The sequence below is a fragment of the Oryctolagus cuniculus genome, chromosome X, assembly GCF_051225735.1.
Source record: "Oryctolagus cuniculus isolate XC-2025 breed Fujian yellow rabbit chromosome X, ASM5122573v1, whole genome shotgun sequence".
In the NCBI taxonomy this organism is placed as follows: domain Eukaryota; kingdom Metazoa; phylum Chordata; class Mammalia; order Lagomorpha; family Leporidae; genus Oryctolagus; species Oryctolagus cuniculus.
Window position 1 is genome coordinate 33,551,587 of NC_142888.1, and position 16,957 is coordinate 33,568,543.

Consider the following 16,957-nt stretch of genomic DNA (forward strand, 5'->3'; position numbering starts at 1 on the left):
TTTTCACCAAAATGAGCTTTTACTTCTATGTTGAACTTTTTAAAGTACCCTCATGCAGGCCTCACAGTCAATCCTAGCCATGCCCTAGACTGAGAAGACAAGGTATCAAGAAGTATCCTAATCAGGCCTGTTTCCATATGTCTCTTTGGCCTGATTGCAGGGGAGGGTGGAGGGGTCCAAGCTTAACTTGGTTGTGGTAGTCCTGGATGGCATCCTGGGGTAAGGTGTGCCTACCACTAACCAGAGGTGGGAGATGGGAAGACAATTTTGGAATTTCATTTCCCCTACATAATGAGAATTGCTCTGGCAGCTCAAGAGGGTAAATAAGGGCTGAGGGTTCAGGGACTTTTCAGTATGGCCACCTTATCTCAAAATGACCACTTGAGAGCCCTGCCCAATCAAGAAGAGGAGGAACAAATGTAGAAAGGCAAGAGGGCTTCAGCCAGCCCCAATTTAAGAATGTCCTCCTCCATCAACCCCCCCTTACATCTCACTCACCAGAACTATCATGTCACCAGAGCTGCAAAGGAGTCTGGGAAATGTTTAACTGGACAGTCAACCACCCCAAATTAGGTTCTTTCTGCTGTGACTGAATAACCCTTACCCTGTGTCGCTCCCCGTCTTCATGGGGGAACGACACAGAACCCTGCCTAGGCTTCATATCCGAGTCACGGCACCATTATGTCGCTCCCCCTCTTCGTGGAGGAGCGACACAGGACCCTGCGCTGTTCTTTCGTCTGCTCGGCCCTCCCCGGGTTTGCTGCTGGTTCTTCCCGGGTTGGCTACTATCCCTTCCACCTCCGTGGAAGGGCAGTTCCCCCTGGCCGCTTTCCCCACTTCCGCAGGGGAGCGGCACACCGCCGGCCGGCTTTCTGGGGGCTGCACAGGTGTTCCTTCAGCTAGATGTTCCCCATAGATGTTCCTGGTGCATGCCGTCTCTCTCCTCCTTTATAGTCCTCCTCCGCCAATCCCAACTCGGCTGCCCACACGCCGAGTACGCTGCTCTCCTCCAATCAGGAGCAAGTCCTACAGTTTATTGGTTGAACTGGAGGCAGCTGTGTGGAAGCTGTTTTCTCCTCTCCCAGCGCCATATTGTGGGAGAGCAGATGCATAGAATAAGTCTTAATTCCAGTAACTTAGTCTAGTCCGAGTTGCTCCCCACAGATCCCCCTTTCTTTTTATTTTTTGGCGTTGATACGCGCCTGTCTTCGGTGCCCCGCAGCACACACTCTGCTCTGCTTGCTAGAGTTGCCACAGGTTCTTACAAGTCCTATCAATCAGGCAAACCGAATCCGGGTTCTCTCTTTGCCATGTTGTGAGGAGGTTTTTAGGCGCTGATGCGTGCCTGAGTTTGGTGCCCCGCAGCGCATGCTCTGCTCTGCCTGCAGGTGCTTACAAGCCCTATTAGGCAAACCGAATCCAAGCCTTCTCATTGCCATATTGTGGGGAGGCTTATTGGTGTTGATTCGTGCCTATCTTCGGTGACCTGCAGCTCATACTCTGGTCGAGCTGCTTGCTGGTGCTTACCGCCTTAATCAGGCAGACCGAATCCAAGCCTTCTAATTGCTGTATTGTGGGGAGGCCTTACTGATGTTAATTCGTGCCTGTCTTCGGTGACCTGCGGCGCATAAGCTGCTAGCCGCCCAGGTGCTCATCGCCTCACTTAATCAGGCAGACCGAATCCAAGCTTTCTCATTGCAGTGTTGTAGGGAGGCCTTCTATTTCTCTATTTCTCTATCTCCGGGCATTCCTATTTCTCCCATTTTACTTCTGTCTGCCAACATTCCCATTTCTCTCACTCCACTTCCAAACTTCTGTTTCTCTTATCCCCGCGGTTTCCCGGCGCCCGCCCGAGGCTGCTTCTCGGCACCTCGCCCCGCGGCAGCTTCACGGCTCTGCGCGGCTTCCCGGCGCCTCGCCCCGCCGGCGCCCGCCCCGCGGCGGCTTCCCGGCTTTGCGCCGCTTCAGCCCGCGCTTCTCTCATCTATTCACGCCCCGTGCTCTCTCTGCACGCAGCGGCTTCCGCGAATGTTTCCGCCACCACCGGCATTCAGTCCAAGTTCCCCGGACTAACCTGGCGAATTTCAACCTGGCGGCCCACGTCTCTGCCTCTGGTTCCAGATCTTCGCCTCTTGCTCCCCGGGGTGACTTGAAGAATTCCAAGGTGGCTTAAGTCTTCGCCTCGGCCTGCACTCGCGGCTTCATCCTCCCTAACATTTTTCTCTACCCGGTGTGTTTCCTTAAGTTTTCTTCCAACAATATTCCTCTCATTTCTCCTGGCTTCTCCCCACAGTCCGTATCCAAGTCCAAGCCTCCTCCAGGTTTCACTTTCGCTTTCAATCTCCTAGCTTCCCCGCCATAGTCCGCATCCGAGTCTATGAAAGCTTTCACTTTCGCTTTCAATCCTAACTTCTTTCCCACAGTCCGTATCCAAGTCTATGCCTAGGCTTTCAATAGCTTCTTCCGGCACCTTTCTCGTCTGGCTTTCCCCTAGGCTCTTCGCTAGTCTCTCTCTCCGGTATTTTCCTGCTTCTTGCCGTTTCTTCCCTCCTAGGTTTCCTATCCGTCCTAGGTTTCCTATCCGAGTCACGGCACCATTATGTCGCTCCCCGTCTTCATGGGGGAACGACACAGAACCCTGCCTAGGCTTCATATCCGAGTCACGGCACCATTATGTCGCTCCCCCTCTTCGTGGAGGAGCGACACAGGACCCTGCGCTGTTCTTTCGTCTGCTCGGCCCTCCCCGGGTTTGCTGCTGGTTCTTCCCGGGTTGGCTACTATCCCTTCCACCTCCGTGGAAGGGCAGTTCCCCCTGGCCGCTTTCCCCACTTCCGCAGGGGAGCGGCACACCGCCGGCCGGCTTTCTGGGGGCTGCACAGGTGTTCCTTCAGCTAGATGTTCCCCATAGATGTTCCTGGTGCATGCCGTCTCTCTCCTCCTTTATAGTCCTCCTCCGCCAATCCCAACTCGGCTGCCCACACGCCGAGTACGCTGCTCTCCTCCAATCAGGAGCAAGTCCTACAGTTTATTGGTTGAACTGGAGGCAGCTGTGTGGAAGCTGTTTTCTCCTCTCCCAGCGCCATATTGTGGGAGAGCAGATGCATAGAATAAGTCTTAATTCCAGTAACTTAGTCTAGTCCGAGTTGCTCCCCACACCCTGCAACTATTTCCCTCCAGGAACAGACTCCATGCCTTCCTGAGCTAGCAGAAAGCCCAGGTGAGGTGGCATGGGTTTCACAGCCTCAAAGAGCCTCTCACAAAATGGTTCCCAAAGCCTGACTTTCCAGGCCAAAAACTGACACTCCCTGCACACAAGAGACAAGCACCAAATTACATCCACAATGAGGGCAGGGAAGGAAGGCCAAGGAGAGGCATGTGGGGACACAGTGGGCACAGGGAGGGGCGGGGGGGGGCACCCGTGGTGGGACAGGGGCCAGCAGGTGTGCAGGGCCATGACCCCACACTCCCAGCGGGCAGTGTGTGGCAGCTGCGCATGGCCACTCCCCAACCCCATTCCTGGTGGGGTTGAGAGCAGCTCTGCCCACCTCCCCCACCCCACCCCACCCCGCTGCAGACCTTGTCCCAGCTCTCCTGCCTCTCCCAGGACACAGGTGAGCAGGCCCCTTGGCCCCAACTCAGCTTTGTCAGTCTGGGGCATGAGTCTGGAGGAATCCCATTCACAACGCGCCTCCCTTTCTCCTGAGCGAGCCCCTTCCTGGCCCAGGCTGACGGGCCCTGGCTCGCCCATGGTGTGGAGAGTAGAGTCACCTCTCGCCTGGGGCTGGGTGGAGAAGCGAGAATGGGCCCACCCTGCGCCCTGCCTGTGGAAGTTGTGCGGGCTGAGAGTTTTAGGGTCACCCCTCGCCACCTTGAGCTTCCTCCTTCAGTGACTTTCTAGAGGAAAACGTGGCCCCGTGAGGCCAGCCTACCAGTCCCCTCAGGGTCCTGTCAGGGCTCATGGGAGGTGGCAGCAGAAAGTTGGAATTCAAAGGCACAGCGTGTTTCCCAACATCCTTGGGGCACCCCAGCTATTTGGGGTGTCCCACCCTTGCCCACTATCTCTCCCTGGCCCTGTAGCCCTGCAGTGAGCACCCCTCAGTTCACCTTTTCCTGTCGGATCTGTGAAACCATACCACCCGGGTAGGCTGCTCAAAGTGGCGGTCCGCGGGGTCTCCGGGGGCCCTAGGGTGCTGGCAACCACGGGCTCTCACCACAGTAAGTGGCTCTGTGTTGCTTGAGCCACAGGCTGAGTCCTCTGTCCTGTGGTATGGACGACCTTGGGCCAGTCCCTGTCACCTCACCGCTCCCAGCCTGGCTGTCCCTCATCAATAAAGCAGGCAGGGACAGTCGCCTCGGCCTCCGTCCCTTCTGCCCCGGGTGTTGCTGGGAGTAGGTGAGTGCGGGGAACCTCAGGATCACCTGGAGCATCCTGGGCTCTTCTGGGCAAGGGGGATAAACTACTCACTGCCATGGGGTCACTGTCATAGTCACCACCACCTAGGTCTGGAGGGAGGAGCCTGTCTCTCACCTCTCTAGATTTCCAGCTGCTCAGTCCCCAGGCTTAGGAGGCAGCCTTGACCTCTGCTTTTTAAGCGCTAAAGAAAGCCTATAGGTTCCACCTTCAGAATATACCAGAATCCCACCTCTCTTTTCCAGGGGGCACTGTCACCACACAGTGGCCTCCTCGATGCTGCACCTCGCCCCCCACCACAGTCTGACCTCTAAGCTGGGTCTCCTCCCTTTTTCTGTCCCTAAGTGTTAGAGACATTGAAGGCCTCATCCTGTCCCCCTCCCCTTCCTAGGCAAGCATATCCAATGACCATTTCTGTGGGTGATTGTGTGCCTAGCTGGGGGATTGCCAGCCTAGGCCATGCAGGAGGGTAGGAGGGCGTGGTACACCATCGCCTCCTGGCATGGCCTGAGTGCTGACAGGCGGCAAGAGCCCCAGGCACATCCCTCCCCCACCTTGAAGGGTCTTGTAATTGCCAATCAGGTAAACAACTCCCAGGTGTGGCCCTGGCCCATTAGGACCACCTGGAAATCTACCGTGGCCTACATGACCTTCAAGCTGATAGGAGAAGCATAGCGGTGCCAATGTCGGCTCTAACCTATGGAATTGGTGTTGTCCGGAATTAGCTAGCCCCTTCTGCCTGCCCTTTAAAAGGTGCACTTGATCGTTAATAAAGCGGACATGTTCACCAAAACTTGTCTCTGGTGTTTCTTGTCAAAGAACGCCATCGCCTCACCACTCCACCAGTGCGTGGGCCTCTCAGGACGAGCCAAGCTTGCACATTTCCAGGGTCCCTCTGGGCTGAGGATGCCACAGCTGGATCTCCAGCTGGGACCTTGTCTCCAACCCCCGACTTACAGATCTCAAATTCAACAGGACTTCTCCAGGCTCACCTCGACGCCACCATCTGTCCCCTTCTGTGCCACTTCTGCCACAGTCTCCAGACAGAGTTGTGGTAACAGCCATTATGGTGCACTTTTCATGGCCACCCTCTGACCCAGTCGACATGGAGGTGTTTTCAATGTGCTAATGGTGATTCATTATTAATAGCCAAGCCTAATTGAACACCTGCTGTGTGCCTAACCTCTTCTAACATGCAAGATAATTTCCTTGCTTTTCATTTATTTTCTTTCTCACTGCAAGAATTTAATCATCACTGCTCAATTTTTTAAGATTTATTTATTTATTTGAAAGGCAGAGTGGTGGGGTGGGGGTGGGGCGACAGACAGAACAAGAGTGAGAGCAAGAGAGAAATCTTTTTGCTGGTTCACTCCCCGAATGACCTCAACAGTCAAGGCTGGGCCAGGTTGAAGCCAGAAACCTAGAACTCCATTTGTGGGTGGTGTAAGGCCACCACAAAACACACCAAACACCGGAGTAAGGGAAAGGGTTTATTGGAGAAAATCCAGCAGACTGGAGGGAAGGGTGAAGAAGGAGAAAGAGAGAGAGAGAGAGAGAGAGAGAGAGAGAGAGAGAGCGCAACCGAGCAAGGGAGTGAGCCAAGTGTCAGGAACACTTCCTTTTAAAACTTTGCTGAGGGCGGCCAGGGAAGTAGAAGCAGCAAATCCTATTAGGGTGGGGGTGGAGCTTGACACCGGTGGTTGGGCCATGTGGCCACCTGGCTTCCAGCAATGCCGGTGGGGGCTAGAGCCTAGGATGGTGTCAGGGTGTAGATCGCACCATAGGTAAGACTGAGCCATTTTACTAACAGGTGACAGGGACCCAAGTACTTGGACCATCTCCCACTGCTTTCCAAGGATGCATTAGCAGGAAGCGGGATGGGAAGCATTCGTGCCCAGACTCCGCCAGGCACCCGGATATGGGATATTGGTGTCACAAGCAGCGACTGAACCTGCTACGTCACATCACCATCCCCACTTGTGTGTTTGACTCACTGCCATATCACAATGCCTGGCATGCAGGAAGATTCTTACCTTAGTGAGTGAGGATTAAATTCTAATAAAAATGCATAGCACTTAACTGAGCACCTTTGGCTGAAATGTATTTTACTTATTTGTTTCTTGTCTGCCTCCAGACAACTATGCAGACTTATAGACAACAATGTGGAATGTAACTTTCACCAGGGCCAGAGTTTGTTGTCTTTTTTTTTTTTTTTTTTTTTGCCTGCCTACCTGTCGCTCCCCCTCTTCGTGGAGGAACGACACTAAACCCTGCCTAGGCTTCATATCCGAGTCACAGCACCATTATGTTGCTCCCCCTCTTCGTGGAGGAGCGACACAGGACCCTGTGCTGTTCTTTCATCTGCTCGGCCCTCCCCGGGTTTGCTGCTGGTTCTTCCCGGGTTGGCTACCGACCCTTCCACCTCCGTGGAAGGGTGGTTCCCCCTGCCACTTTCCCCACTTCCGCGGGGGAGCGGCACACCGCCGGCCGGCTCTCTCGGGGGCTGCTCAGGTGTTCCTTCAGATAGATGTTCCTGGTGCATGGTGTCTCTCTCCTCCTTTATAGTCCTCTTCCACCAATCCCAACTCTGCTACCCACACGCTGAGTACGCTGCTCTCCTCCAATCAGGAGCAGGTCCTGCTGTTTATTGGTTGAACTGGAGGCAGCTGTGTAGAAGCTGTTTCCTCTCCCAGCGCCATATTGTGGGAGAGCAGATGCATAGAATAAGTCTTAATTCCAGTAACAGTCTAGTCTGAGTTGCTCCCCACACCTACCCTTATGTCCTTTCTACATAATAGGTTCTCAAAACATACATATGTAGAATAATGAAGACTAAATTCTGATGATAATGGCTAACGGACTACATGATTCAGTTATCTATTTGGCTGTCGGTCTCTCTGCCTTTTAGAACATAAATCCCTGGGGGTGAGACTGTTTGGGGCGGTGCTGAGCCAGCTATGGTTCAGTGGTGATCACAAGATCCTGCCCTCCCTCTCGATGGGCAGAGTCTTGTTGGGGGCTGATGAAAATATTCTAAAATTGCATTATGTTGATGGTTGTGTAATCCCGTGAATGTTAAAGTCCGTTGAATGTATACTTTAACTGGGTAAGCGTTATGAGGTGTAAATTATATCTCAGTACAGCTGTTTTGGGGGCCAGTGTTGTGACACAACTACTTAAGCTGCCTCTTGGGATGCCCACATCCCACACTGGAGCACCTATTCAAATCCCGGATGCTTCACTTCCGATCCAACTTCCTGCTAATGAACCTGGGAGGCAAGTACTTGGGTCCCTGCTGCCCATGTGGGAGACTCGGAGTTCCTAGCTCCTGACTCTTGTGTGGCCCAGTCATAGTCTCTCTCTCTCTCTCTTTTCCTCCCTCTCCCTCTCCTCCTCCCCTCCCCCTCCCTCTCCTCCCCCTACCTTTCCCTCTCCCTCTATTCCCCTACTTTCTTGTGTGTGTGTGTGTGTGTGTGTGTGTCACTCTGCCTTTCAGGTAAATAGATCTTTAACAAAAATAAAGCTGTTTGAAAAATGCTACCTTCACAGATTTTGTCATAGAGAGAAACAACACAGCACAAGTAATCATACAGCATACCAGAAAGTGGTGAGGACACACTAGGCAGTCAGTAAATGTTGATTCAATGACATCCAGTGGCACCTTGCCCCCAAATGGTCTCCCCTAACTTCTCTCTCCCATTGTCTTTCTTCTCTTCCCACTTGCAGAACCTGCTGTCCACATTTCTCCCCTAAACTGCCTGTTGGGGGCATGGCACTGCCAACAAAGTCTAGCATCTTTGACCTGGGCCAACGTATACGGAGCCTTAGCTCCTAGGAGGGAAGCCACTGGGCTCAGGCACGCTACAGGGGTGTTGGCAAAAAGCTGCCTGAGTACAAGGCAGTGATGGTGGGTGAGAGTGCACTGGCGATCCAGCTAACCCATCAATGCTTTCTGGAAAACCCACCACCCAGGATTCCTACTAGAAGGAGGTGGCCCTGGGCTGGGAGGGATGCTTTCTGAATGCGCCGGACCCAGCAGGGTGGGCCACTCACAGGACCCTGCGTGACCGCTGTATGGCTATTGGTGCTGGTGTGCTGGTTGTCTTTGCTCTCGATGATCCCTCAAGAGCTGCCACTCTTTGGCCCAGCTGCAACAGGTGTGTGCCAGCTGGGATCCTCACCACACCCAGCCCCTCGTTCTTGTGGGCAACAATGTGACCTTGTGACCACTCCTGGAGATGCTCATGCAGCTGCTGCAGCCCTTGCCAAGAGCTGGGGGACCCCCTTGGTGGAGACCTCAGCCAAGACACAGCAAAGTGTGGAAGAGGTCTTTTCCCTGCTCTGGGGCCTGAAGGTCTTGGTCAAGAAAAGCGGACCCTCCCCCAGCTCAGGGTAAAAGACCTTTCTCTCTGTCTCTCTCACTGTCTAACTCTGCCTGTCCAAAAAAAAAAAAAATTTGATTCCCTTAACATGAGACCCTGCCCTGCTTTGAGCAACCAGCTTCGTGGTTCACCGTGAATGTAATGGGGATAGATTGATACTGCTCTTGTTTTCATTTGGGGAGGGGCTTTCTTGATAACATGGGGGTGTCTGCTGTTAAGTGTGTCTTGTCAAGTTGATAGATTTTTTTGTGCAAAATTAAATAAATGGTGTTCTTAGGTTTCAAAGCTGCCAAGTGTTATGTGGGTGAGAGTGAGACCGGGTACAATGTTACTTGAATGATGAGAATTCTTTCATTCAGGAAATTGGGGGAGTGCACTGTGTCTCAGCCCTGCTTAGGGTACAAGGGATGTAGAAACCAACAAGACACTTAAAAGTCCCTGCCTGGGGGCTGGTGCTATGGTGTAGCGGGCAACCTGTGGTGCCGGCATCCCATATGAGCAGCAGTTCGAGTCCTGGTTGCTCCACTTCTGATCCAGCTCCCTGCTGATGGCCTGGGAAAGCAGCAGAAGATGGCTCAAGTCCTTGGGCCCCTGCCTCCCATATAGGAGACCCAGATGCAGTTCCTGGCTCCTGGCTTCAGCCTGGAGCTTTGTGGCCATTTAGGGAGTAGAACAGCAGGAGGGAGATAGCCAGAATCCAGCTGCCACCACAACTGCCAATATCTTCAGGGACTGTGGCAAGGGTATAGCTAGGCCTCTAATAGCATATAACTGACTATGCAGGCATTTAACTAGTACAGCTCAAGCTAACAGATACCAACAAAGTAGATCCTGTGATCCTATTCTACCTTTACAAATTTATTTATTTATTTGAAAGGTGGAGTTATGGAGAGAGAGAAAGAGAGAGAGAGAGAGAGAGAGAGAGAGAGAGAGAATGAGAATATCTTCTGGTTCACTCCTCAAATGCTTGCAACAGCAGGGGCTGGGCCAGGCTGAAGTCAAAAGCCAGGAACTCCATCCGGGTCTGCCACATGGGCGATAAGGACAAAAGCCCTTGGGGTCATCCTCCGCTGCTTTCCCAGGTGCGTTAGCAGGAAGCTGGATCCTAAGCAGAGGTGCCTGGACTCCAACTGGCACTCTGTTATAGGATGTGGGTGTTCCTCTTCCCAAGCCTCACAAGCAGCCACCTCTTGACTAACCCCTCGGTCCCCACAAGGACAGACTGGGAGATGCTGGTGCAAGCCCTGAAGGTGGCCCCAAAGCCTCCTGGGTACCCCTGTCTGAACCCCCCCGCCCCCCCACCATGCTGAAGGGGTACTCACAATGGGGGCACAGATTCCAAGTGGGCATAGACTGACCAGGGATATCTTAAATGTTTGGAAACCCAGGGTGGGGGCCCTCTGTTCTCATCTAAGAATGGCCTCCACTAAGCCCAGCCTGTCAGACCCTAGAAACAACCACTCAGACAAACGCAGAGTTGCTTCAGATGGTGTTTATTGTGGGGTCAGGGGGCGGGGATCTGGGGGTTGCGAGGGCAGCCACCGCGGTTGGGCTGGCTAGGGTAATCGGGTGGGGAGCTGGCTGGGTGTAGGGGTGATCGGGGCGCTCCTGGGACCCAGGACACACTGGATGCAGGCGGTACTCAGGGTGGTAGGAGGCGACGCGCTGGGGCCTGGGATGCGGGAGTCTCCAAGCGTTTCACTCGCAGCAGCGCCCCCAGTACGCCTTCAGGGGGCACCTCAGGGCCCAGATCCTGGTCGGCGGCCCGGCGGAGGCGGCGTGGAGCGCTCACAGCCTCAGAGTCCGCGTTTCCGGTGAGGATCCGCCCTAGCAAGTACCTGCAGTGAAGATGTGGTCACTTGTCCCCTCCCGGGCCTGTAACCCCATACTGCCTGGGAACCTGGCCGTCTTCAGCCCCCACCCCACCGCTTTCAGGAGACAGATAGTCCCGCCTCCCATCCTAAAACTATGTCTTCGCCACCTCCCTGTTTCTGCAGAAAGCAGGCACCAGGGTCTCCCTCCCCAGCACCGGGAGTCCACGTTCCGCTCTTTACCTCTACACCCTGGATCCAGGATCTCACTTCCTTCTAGGGCCCCCTCCCTCGTCCTCCCAGAACACAGGCGCCCACCCCATGCCGGTCACCTCAGAAGCTCAGGATCCACGTCAGGCGTCTCGTCGCCGGCGTCCTCCACATCCGGGCCCGTGGGGCCGTCGTCGTAGACTGGGGGCCGGGGTCGGAGCGCCGCCGCGGGCACGGGCGCGGGAACAAGCTGGGCTGCGAGGGCTGCGGGGTCCAGGCGAGCGCGGAGCAGGGCGCGGGCGAGCTGCGCGGCGGGCGCGTCGGGATCATCATCCAGGCCGAGAGCCGGGTCCGAGGAGCGGGGGGCGCCCCAGACGCGCAGCAGCTGCGCCAAGACTCGCGCCTGCTGGTCCTCGGCCTCCTGCGCCTCGGCTCGCGCCCGCTCCTGCCGTTCAGCCTCTAGCAGGTGCGCTAGCGCCCGCGCCAGCTCCTGCACCGCACCTGCCGCCTCTCCTCGGGGCACTGCTCGCCGGAAGCGGCGGGCAGCGCCAGCCTCAGCCATGGACGACGACGCTGCGCTCAGACCGCGGGGCTCCTGTGGGAAGACGAAGTGGGGTTATAGATGAAGTCGGCATCCATCAGGTCAGGGGTCCCTATCCTGGGGATGCCGTAGACCTAAGCATTGCAGATGCCACCGAAGGCACCGTGGCTCCCCGAGTATCCCCCAGACATCTCGAGAGCCACCGGAAACCACCACGTATCTTCAGATATCCTTAAGACCTCCAGAGACACACCTAGACACACACGCGCGCGCGCGCGCACACACACACACAGAATTACTGCCTTAGTGACTGTCGGAAGGGGCCCAGGGGCCGCTGGAGACCGGGTTGGAAATGGAAACTCTCACCTGGCTGGTGGGAATTCAACTAGTAAAATAATTTTGAAGAGCAGTTTGGCAATGTCTAAAAAGAAGCTATGGCCCACTCCTGGGGTGCTACACCCCAGAGTAGCAACTGCACATATGCTAGTAGGCAGGAGTTCGTAAAAGATTACAGCAGCACCGTTTGTAATAGCATAAAAGGGGGGAGGATAGAAAGGCCTGGAAGCAACCCAATGTGCGTCGACATATTAAGAATGGCTGGATGAATCATGCTATAGGATGTAATATTACGCAGCAGTAAAAATGAAATGGATTATAGCCACGCACTTCAATATGGATGGCGCTCACCGCCTAAGGGGAAGAAAAAAAAAAAAAAGCAAGTTCCAGAAATCCACTGCGGACTGCCTGATGCTACCAGACACCCTGAGGACTTCGTAGTGACCCCTAGTGACTACCAGGAGCCAGATACCCAGTATAATTCCATTTCCACGGTGCTCCAGAGCAGGAGAAAGGAAACAATAGATTATTTAGAGGTCTATCCATATGTGATAAGGTGCAAAAAAAGTATAGGACCAATAGGCAGAAAGTATAGGATAATGATTATGGGGCAAGGAGGGACTGACCTGGGGGGGAAGGAGGACCCAGGGAATTTTACTGGTTATGCTCTTTTAAGGTGAGTGGTGGATACCCAGGGGAGTTATTTTTTTCATTATTTTGCACATAGTTCATGTATGTTAAATACATTATTATTTAGGTAGGATATTTAAAATTTTTAAAAAGTCCCTATGCTTAATGCTGGAGGAAGAGGCTGTTCCAAGTGTTTTCACTTGGCGCCCGTCACCCCTCAGGCCCCAGAGGGCCCACCCAGTCATGGAAAATCATAGCCTCACACACACTCAAACGGGCTGATGTGGCCTTCAGATGTCACACATGCAACCCACTGCTTCTACATCCACGCGAAAGGAACTGCACGTGCTCACAGCCAGGGCTGTTCACGCAGTTCCAGGCTCCGTGCTACTCAGGTGCAAGGCGACGCACCAGGGCTCTGGACACAATGCAGCACAGAGACATCATGGCTCCCCTCCCCACGATGACACAGCTCCACAAAGAGACAGAGAGGAATGGCCTCGTGAGCACACGCACCAACTTCCAGGCACGCAGTGCAGCCGAACCAACATGAACATGCACACGGAGATGCGAAGACCCCTCCCTCCCGAAGAAAAACGAAATGGTACAGGCACAACCACACGGAAAGACACGCCCATGGACCACACCAGCACACAGGATTCACAAATGCACGCATGGGAACACTGAGAAAAAATCGCGCCCACGGATAAAGTCACACACACAAGCAGCCCCAGTATCACACACACTACACCCTGGGACACAACAACGTCACCTTTGGGGGATGCTTGGAAGCGGTCAAACCAAAAGACACACACTTCCAAGGACAAGACACCCCCCCACCGCTGTCATCACGTCACACACCAACAAAATGACACGCACACACCCTTTCTTAATGCGCCCTGGTGCCATGGACAGCGCCGCGGGTCGCGGGCGGGGCGGGGCCGAGCCTGGCCTGGGATGCGGGAGGGGTGGGCAGGGCGCGGCTGCCCTGCGAAGCCCAGGACAAGGCCACCTATACACGCAGAGACCAAGCTCAGACACAGCCTGAGCGCTGGAGCTTGAGCCGCCCTTTCGAGTCTTTCCGCATGTCCCGGGAGGGAGCTGGCTCCAGCGGGAGTGCGGTCCCTACCCTTGCCCACAGCATCCTGGTCTGCAGCATCCTTTCCCCCACCCCCACATTCCCACGCGAGACTGGGGTCTCACCTTTACCGGCCGCGCGCAGAGTGCACAGGGTGCCCGAAGAAGGCCCAACAGCAGCAGCACCAGAAGGCCGACGCCCCCGGCCCGCGGCCCGCAGAGCAGCGGCGACCCCGCCATGCTGCCCCAGCGAGCCGGGCTCCGGACGGGCGGACTGGCTGGCAAGTGCGCAGCGCTGGAGCCAACGGGCAAGGCTGCGGTGCTTTGCGGCTGCGCACGCCCAGGAGCCGGGCCCCCTCCTGCCCACTCCCTCCCTCCAATCTACGCAGGCGCAGCCTCGGGGCTCTAGCAGCCCCTCCACCTGGCTGGTCTCCATGGAGATGCCCAGGGGCAAGGTGGAGAGCTGGAGCCTGCACTGGCGGTTGTCATGGCAGTCGGAGGGCAGTTGCCGAAGCAACAGACCTTGCTATCGCCTTAGCAGGCAAGCAGAGAAAATTGACTCGGTGGAGTGGTCTGGTTCACCACCTCTCCCTCCTTGAGGAGGAGATGGGCTTGATTTTATTCACAGGTTACAGCATTACTGATTGCCTGCTGAGGGCTAGGCCCTTTAGAGGGAGTTGGATTCTATCCAGGTGATGTGACCACGTTCAGTTCAGTTCTCTATTCTTGGCTGAACTGCGCAAAGACGTTACTAGTAACGGCAACCTCAGAGTGATGTTAAAGGTTTAGCAAGAAGGACATTCAGTAGGAGCTCAGTAAATGCTATTTTGGGAGGAGTGGGGCATTGGGCCTAGCAGGTAACACAGCAGTTAGGACACCTGTGTCGCATATTGGAGTCCCTCGGTTCAAGCTCTGGCTCCTGACTCTCCAGCTTTGGCTGATGCATATCCTGGAAGGCAGGCTCAAGTCCTGGGGCCCCTGCCACCCATGTGGGAGACTGGAATGGTGATCCCAGGTCCTGGCTTCAGCCTGGCCCTGTCCCAGATGTTTCGGGCATTTGGAGAGTTAACCAGTGAACGGGAGCTCTTGTCTCTCTGCCTCTCAAATAAATTTAAAATATAAACAATATATAAAAAACCGTTGGGCCGGCACCATGGTTCACTTGGTTAATCCTCCGCCTGTGGCACCGGCATCCCATATGGGCGCCTGGTTCTAGTCCCAGTTACTCCTCTTCCAGTCCAACTCTCTGCTGTGGCCCGGGAAGGCAGTGGAGGATGGCACAAGTGCTTGGGCCCTGCACCCGCATGGGAGACCAGGAGGAAGCACCTGGTTCCTGGCTTCAGATCGGCACAGCTCCAGCCGTAGTGGCCATTTGGGGGGGTGAACCAACAGAAGGAAGACCTTCCTCCCTCTCTCTCTCTCTCTCTCGCTCTCACTGTTTAACTCTGTCAAAATAAATTTTTAAAAATTCTTTTAAAAATCGTTAAGGATAGTAACATAGCATAACTTATATAAAGACAAGACTCTATTGAGGTCCTTGGCCCATCTCTTAAGTGGGTTGTTGGTTTTGTTTTTGTGGAGTTTCTTGATCTCTTTGTAGATTCTGGTTATTAACCCTTTATCTGTTGCATAGTTTGCAAATATTTTTTCCCATTCTGTCGGTTGTCTCTTCACTCTCCTGACTGTTTCTTTTGCAGTACAGAAACTTCTCAATTTGATGCAATCCCAATAGTTGATTTTGACTTTGACTGCCTGTGCCTCCAGGGTCTTTTCCAGAAATTCTTTGCCTGTGCCAATATCTTGAAGGGTTTCTCCAATGTTCTCTAATAACTTGATGGTGTCAGGTCATAGATTTAGGTCTTTAATCCACGTTGAGTGGATTTTTGTGTAAGGTGTAAGGTAGGGGTCTTGCTTCATGCTTCTGCACGTGGAAATCCAGTTTTCCCAGCACCATTTATTGAATAGACTGTCCTTGCTCCAGGAATTGGTTTTAGATCCTTGATCAAATATAAGTTGGCTGTAGATGTTTGGGTTGATTTCTGGTGTTTCAATTCTGTTCCATTGGTCTATCCATCTGTTTCTATACCAGTACCATGCTGTTTTGATTACAACTGCCCTGTAGTATGTCCTGAAATCTGATATTGTGATGCCTCCGGCTTTGTTTTTGTTGTACAAGATTGCTTTAGCTATTCGAGGTCTCTTGTGCCTCCATATGAATTTCAGCATCATTTTTTCCAGATCTGAGAAGAATGTCTTTGGTATCTTGATTGGGATTGCATTGAATCTATAAATTGCTTTTGGAAGAATGGACATTTTGATGATGTTGATTCTTCCAATCCATGAGCATGGAAGATTTTTCCATTTCTTGGTATCCTCTTCTATTTCTTTCTTTAAGGTTTTGTAATTCTCATCGTAGAGATCTTTAACGTCCTTGGTTAAGTTTATTCCAAGGTATTTGATTGTTTTTGTAGCTATTGTGAATGGGATTGATCTTAGCAGTTCTTTCTCAGCCATGGCATTGCTTGTGTATACAAAGGCTGTTGATTTTTGTGCATTGATTTTATATCCTGCCACTTTGCCAAACTCCTCTATGAGTTCCAATAGTCTCTTAGTAGAGTTCTTTGGATCCCCTAAGTAAAGAATCATATCGTCTGCAAAGAGGGATAGTTTGACTTCTTCCTTCTCAATTTGTATTCCTTTAATTTCTTTTTCTTGTCTGATGGCTCTGCATTTTTCAAAAGAGGAAATTCAAATGGCCAACAGGCACATGAAAAAATATTCAAGGTCACTAGCAATCAGGGAAATGCAAATCAAAACCACAATGAGGTTTCACCTCACCCCGGTTAGAATGGCTCACATGCAGAAATCTACCAACAACAGATGCTGGCGAGGATGTGGGGAAAAAGGGACACTAACCCACTGTTGGTGGGAATGCAAACTGGTCAAGCTACTATGGAAGTCAGTCTGGAGATTCCTCAGAAACCTGAATATAACCCTACCATACAACCCAGCCATCCCACTCCTTGGGATTTACCCAAAGGAATTTAAATTGGCAAACAAAAAAGCGGTCTGCACCCTAATGTTTATTGCAGCACAATTCACAATAGCCAAGACCTGGAACCAACCTAAATGCCCATCAACGGTAGACTGGATAAAGAAATTATGGGATATGTACTCTTTAGAATACTATACCACAGTAAGAAACAACGAAATCCAGTCATTTGCAACAAAATGGAGGAATCTGGAACACATCATGCTGAGTGAAATAAGCCAGTCCCAAAGGGACAAATACCATGTTCTCCCTGATTGGTGACAACTGACTGAACACCAAAAAGGAAACCTGTTGAAGTGAAATGGACACTATGAGAAACGGTGACTTGATCAGCATAGCCCTGACTGTTAATGAACAACTTAATACATTATCCCTCTTAGTAGTTTTTTTTTTGTCTGCTCTACTTAATATGACTGGTTTAATTCTGTAATTAATATACAGTTATTCTTAAGTGTTGAAATTTAACTGAAATGTGATCCCTGTTAAACATAAGAGTGGGAATAAGAG

The 16,957-nt window shown here is 52.9% G+C and overlaps 2 protein-coding genes across 2 annotated transcripts; one reads left to right on the forward strand and one right to left on the reverse strand.

Moving 5' to 3' along the window:
* The first annotated feature begins 8,180 nt into the window (after positions 1 to 8,180).
* On the forward strand, positions 8,181 to 8,807 carry ERAS (ES cell expressed Ras). The gene is given in 4 exon segments (XM_008272640.2): positions 8,181 to 8,367; positions 8,370 to 8,536; positions 8,539 to 8,623; positions 8,626 to 8,807. Coding segments are annotated over 4 exon segments (621 nt in total).
* A 1,463-nt stretch (positions 8,808 to 10,270) lies between these two features.
* On the reverse strand, positions 10,271 to 13,742 carry PCSK1N (proprotein convertase subtilisin/kexin type 1 inhibitor). The gene is made up of 3 exons (XM_008272592.5): positions 13,525 to 13,742; positions 10,937 to 11,409; positions 10,271 to 10,631 (listed from the first exon to the last, which is right to left on the reverse strand). The coding sequence occupies exons 1-3, from the start codon at positions 13,636 to 13,638 to the stop codon at positions 10,436 to 10,438; spliced, it is 783 nt and encodes a 260-aa protein (XP_008270814.1). The 5' UTR covers positions 13,639 to 13,742; the 3' UTR covers positions 10,271 to 10,435.
* Between the last annotated feature and the right edge of the window lie 3,215 nt (positions 13,743 to 16,957).

Bases quoted from the DNA above. Each gene is read 5' to 3' on its own strand.
- PCSK1N (XM_008272592.5), bottom strand. From the start codon at position 13,638: ATGGCGGGGTCGCCGCTGCTCTGCGGGCCGCGGGCCGGGGGCGTCGGC. The intron at 11,410-13,524 runs GTGAGACCCCAG...GTCTTCCCACAG, and splicing joins TCTGCGCGCGGCCGGTAAAG to GAGCCCCGCGGTCTGAGCGC. The intron at 10,632-10,936 runs GTGACCGGCATG...TCTTCACTGCAG, and splicing joins GTGGATCCTGAGCTTCTGAG to GTACTTGCTAGGGCGGATCC.